Source organism: Augochlora pura, chromosome 1, assembly GCF_028453695.1.
Source record: "Augochlora pura isolate Apur16 chromosome 1, APUR_v2.2.1, whole genome shotgun sequence".
NCBI lineage: Eukaryota > Metazoa > Arthropoda > Insecta > Hymenoptera > Halictidae > Augochlora > Augochlora pura.
The window spans coordinates 1,280,732-1,286,226 of NC_135772.1; the positions used below are offsets into that span (position 1 = coordinate 1,280,732).

The 5,495-nt window shown below is 32.6% G+C and overlaps 1 protein-coding gene across 1 annotated transcript; it reads right to left on the reverse strand.

Annotated features, from left to right (window-relative positions):
- Window positions 1–249: 249 nt before the first annotated feature.
- LOC144471847 (uncharacterized) lies at window positions 250–5,131 on the reverse strand. The gene is made up of 4 exons (XM_078184385.1): window positions 4,966–5,131; window positions 3,857–3,953; window positions 1,204–1,470; window positions 250–475 (listed from the first exon to the last, which is right to left on the reverse strand). Exons 1-4 carry the CDS (start codon window positions 5,129–5,131, stop codon window positions 250–252), a joined length of 756 nt encoding a protein of 251 aa, XP_078040511.1.
- Window positions 5,132–5,495: the final 364 nt, after the last annotated feature.

Consider the following 5,495-nt stretch of genomic DNA (forward strand, 5'->3'; position numbering starts at 1 on the left):
TTGTTATATATAATTAATAATAAATAATAATTATAATAACAATAGTTATAGTAATAATTATAGTAATAAGAAGAAGAATAGTGATAATAATAATAATAATAATAATAATAATAATAGTGAATAATGACAGATAATGATAACAATAGGCAATAATAATAATAGTAAATAATGATATTGTATATTAATTATTATGGATAAACGCGAATTGATAAAATAAAAAAACGAACGATTGATAACCGCCTGAACATATTACATCGTCTTAGTGGATAAATCGTACTCTGCGTCACTGATTATACTAAAGATCCGTAATTTCAGGCTCGCTTGCATATGAGCAGGGAATGTTAGCACTGTCATCGCCATACTTTCGAAGAATGATCGCATGGACTCGGCGGCGTTGTTCTGCTTTATATGGTTCTTCGGATTGATAGGAGAGTCTGATATTACTGGTCGCGGGCTATCCGTCACGTCTTGGTACCTTTAAAAAGAAGACTTTACAATAATTTCACCAAACTGAACAATTAAAAAAGAATTCTTAATTGACGTTCTAGCTCTAGCTTCTATTAACCCTTTGCTATCGAAAGAGGTGACTTTGGGGCACCTGTAAAAATTATTTTATAGTTTGACTGTGTAAACATTACTTTGATAGACGATTTAATTTTTAGTGATTCTTCTAAGTCATCACTTGAGTGCAAAGGGTTAATTTTTGCAAAGAGTTAATTTCTACAAAGAGTTAATTCGTGGGAAAGGGTCAATTCGTGCAAAAGGATTAATTCGTGGGAAAGGGCCAATTCGCGCAAAAGGGTTAATTCGTGGGAAGGGTTAATTCGTGCAAAAGGGTTAATTCGTGGGAAAAGGGTTAATTCGTGGGAAGGGGCTAATTCGTGGGTAGGGTTAATTCGTGGGAAAGGGCCAATTCGTGCAAAAGGGCCAATTCGTGCAAAAGGGTTAATTCGTGCAAAAGAGTTAATTCTTGGGAAATGGTTAATTCGCCCAAAAGGGTTATTCGTGGGAAAGGGTTAATTCGTGGGAAAGGAATAATTAGTTCAAAGAGTTAATTTCTACAAAAAGTTAATTCGTGAAAGGGTCAATTAGTGCAAAGAGTTGATCTCTGCAAAAAGTTAATTCGTACAAAGGCTTAATTTCTGCAAATAATTAATTTGTACGAAGGGTTAATTAATGCAACGAAGCCTAAGTCCGACGCACCTGCGACTATTCGACTCCACCGATTGTCTCTCGCGGTTCGTCGGCTCGTCTTTCATCATGGCCATGCTCATTCTCGATCTCGTTCTCGAGTTCGTCTGCTTCGACTGCGTGACAGCGTTCGAGACCAAGGTCGTGCTGCTGGTCCGGTTCGATTCCGAGGCGGTTGATAGCTGAGAGTGCTGGGACATGGATCGCGTGCTACGTTTCCCGCTTTTCGGCGAGCTGCGGGTGCTGCTTGGACAGCTGTTGTCGTTCTGCACGTCCAGCCTGAAGGTGTTGTCGCTGTTCAACGTGTTCAGTCAGGATTAATTATTATTTCGTTGTTGTTAATTATTATTTCGTTGTTGTCGGTCATCATTTTGTCATTGTTAGCTATTATTTCGTTATTGTTAGTTATTATTTAACAGGTCAGCGAACGGTGGACTATAAATTGGCGATTTACAAGAATAGGTATTTATATATGTAATATATGGTACATACATTATAATATATCGTACATACATATAATATATGCTACATACAATATAATATTTGGTGCATATATATTTTATATGGTACATTCATATTTTATGTGGTACTCTTCCATTTATAACTGAGGTATTATTATTGTATAATTTCTTAAATATTAGATATCTTTCGCAATGAATGAAATAAATAAAATATATATTGGTTAATGCTAAAATTAGTACAATATAAGAATGTTTTTGGACAAATGAGCGTTTGGTAAAATACCAAGACAGTCATTGTTCTATTCGACTATTTACTTTTTTATTTAAGTGGTGCAAATCTACTTCTTTTTTTTTTTTTAAATGAGATATCTTATAATTTGTGATTAATGTAATGTAAACTTTTTATTTGTGATTAGGTAATATTTAATACGAATGCGTTATCTATATAAAACGTATACAAAATATATATATTTATATATTTAAATATTTATAATAATATTTATATAATTCTTTATATAATTAAATATATTTTATATATTTATTAAATAAGATAATAAAAAGTTTATTCCAAAATCATACATGCGTCCCTTGATTTCAACAAATTTCTCTTACAATCAATGATGGTACGAATACTTGTGGGACTGACTGTATATCGTCCAACAAAGCGTAACTTGAAATAGCAGGTGATTCGCCAGAAAACAAAGGCATCGTTTCCCGATCGAATTAGATTGATCGAAAACCTTTGGAATATCATTTCCGGATCGCGTTTCGTCCCAGCGTCTGTTTCGCGATAGTAACGTCTTTCGGAGCAGTTTTTGATATATCCACGAACGACAGAGACATTTCGTTGTTCCCGTTCGCGTGTGACACCCAGCTCCGTATATACCTTCTCTATCAACGATCGTAAATCGATAGGGGGACCATTTCGGGAAGGCATTTTTTCTTTTACACCCCTTTCGGCTCCCGTGTGCTCGTGAATGGAAAACAATTTTGAAGGTGGAATCCCTCCGGGCGGGGAACGGAAACGAAAACGCGGCAAAAGGAGCTGGAACAGGTGTCAGGAATGGATACCGGTAATCTTTCTAACAGCCAGACGACCGTTGGCAGAGGTATACGGCTGCACATGGGGAGACTGTTTTCAAGGAGGTTAGGTGTATATAGAAACCGGTGTTACTCGGCACCGATGCAATTCGAGCGAACATATTAACCCTTTACACTCGAAAGACGACTCTTGGGGCACAACTAGAACTGTTACGTATTTATTGTGATATTTTATTACGAAATCACGTTCCGAGATGGTTTTACATATTATTTATAGTATAGTATAGTATCAGTATAGTATAGTTTCGGTATAGTATAGTATCAGTATAGTATAGTATCGGTATAATAGTATCAGTATAGTATAGCATCAGCATAGTATAGCATCAGCATAGTATAGCATCAGTATAGTATAGCATCAGTAGAGTATAGTAACAGTATAATATAGTATAGTTTAGTACAGTATATTCTCTGTAAGCTCGGGGGAACATTTATTGTTAAATAAATTTCAAGTATCAGTATAGTATAGTATAGTATATTCTCTGTAAGCCCGGAAAGACATTTATTGCTAAATAAATTTCAAATATCAGTATAGTATAGTATCGTTTAGTGTAGTCTTGTTTAATTTCTGTTTCTTACATTCGATTTTTAAAATCTCTATTTTGCATAAAAATCCTCAACCTAATTGCCACTACACTGTATTATACGATTTAAAAAAGCTTCATAATCCATAAGCGAACAACAACAACAATAATAATAACACTAATAAAAATAAAAAGAATTTCATAACAATACCTATATATACTACTGTGAATCCACGAAAATGATTAAAACAAGAATTAAACATCCAAGTGACTCCATTGCAACAGTTGCTGTCGCAGTCCTTCGCCAGAAACGCAATTTGTAATTAGCATAACGAAGCAAACAAAATTTTATCGAACAGATTTCCTCGAGATTTCCCACGATTCAACGTAACGAGATACTATATATATATATATATATATATATATATATATTAACATTTCGTTGAAACACGGGATCCGAGGACTGCCGAACGGAAAGTTACAACACACGATGTATACTATACATACGAAGGGGGAATATAATTTTCACTTGTACGTTTCGCAAACTTTCATTCAAAAGCGAACGATTTAATTAATACTCACGAAGGGGCGGGCAGAAAATCGAGATTATACATCCGGACGCTCTTCCTCCTGTTACGCGATTCCTTGATTTTCAACCATCGTTGTTTCAAAGCGTCCACTGGAAATCGAGCAAATACGTCCAGATTTTAAATTCCACGAATGAAATGCATAACTCGTTCTGATTATACTATGCTCAAACACGATAATGCTCGTTGGGACTCAATGATATTGTTCATTATAATATATTATATGATATTGATATTTATAATATATTATATTACATTGATATTTATAACATTAGGTTTTTGTTTATAATTATAGTAATTCATCCGATATTTTCCAAATTTGAAAATATACATATAATGATATTATATTATGGTTATGTCACGGTTATATAATTATAATACAGTAAGGCAAATGTATAATTATGATATAGTATAATGTGATATACCGTAATATATAATCTGGTCTACCCAAATCTAATCTAATAAAATACAATATAATGCAACATAATGTAATATAATATTGCATAATACAACGCAGTACAATACAATAATATAATATACATAATAGACTCGACTACAATATGATAAAATATAATATTATGCAATGCATTATAACATATTATAATATAATGCAATGTAATGCAATGTAATATAATATAATAAAATAAAATGCAATAATATGATATACATAATAAATTCAACTAGATTATTATAAAATATAATGCCATGCAATACATTATGATATAATACATATTATAATGCAATATGTAATGCAATATAATGCAATATAGTATAATGTAATATAATAAAACACACATATAATATACATAATAGACTCGACTAGAATATGATAAAATATAATATCATGCAATGCATTATAACTTAATACAATATAATGCAATCTAATATGATATAATATAATGTAATATAATCTAATACAATAATATAATATACATAATAGACTAGAATAGAATATAATAAGGTATAATACCATGCAATACATTATAATATAATACAGTATAATGTAATATAATATAATATATAATATAATGTATTTTGAAATTTTAAAAAGTATCATAACGACATATTCTTATTGATTTTCGAATGGCATAATCACAGAAATACCTGGCGCGTTCATTTCCTCGGCAATAGTATCCCATACGGCGTCTATCATATCGTCCCGCGAATTAACATCGTGGAGTAATGGATAGCTTTTCACCATATCGATCAGCATCGCGTCGTCGATTTCAACATGGCTCTGCCTTATCGGTTTGTTGACCTTCCTCGGCATTTTTTCACGTTCCAACGCCAGAATCGAAAATTCACTAAACGATTATATTCACCGATGTATTTCTTCTTCGTTTTCACGATCACGCGAAGACGTTGCGTGTCAACACCGAAACAATATAGTGTTGTTCCGTAAAATGGTTTTTGATCATGCTCGCATTCAGTTTGTTTACGAATCGTGTAGCAACGTGCAATCTGAAAATTGTCACTGTAAGTCTCTTTGTATTCTCCTTACGGTTGCAAACAATCTATCGGGTCGTTTTTAGAAAATTCTCTTGGTTTTGAACAAGTATTCTTCGTTTTATTTAATGAATAATTCTTTATTTGATTTAATAAAATCGCTGAGAAAAGTTATGTATGACGGCAGT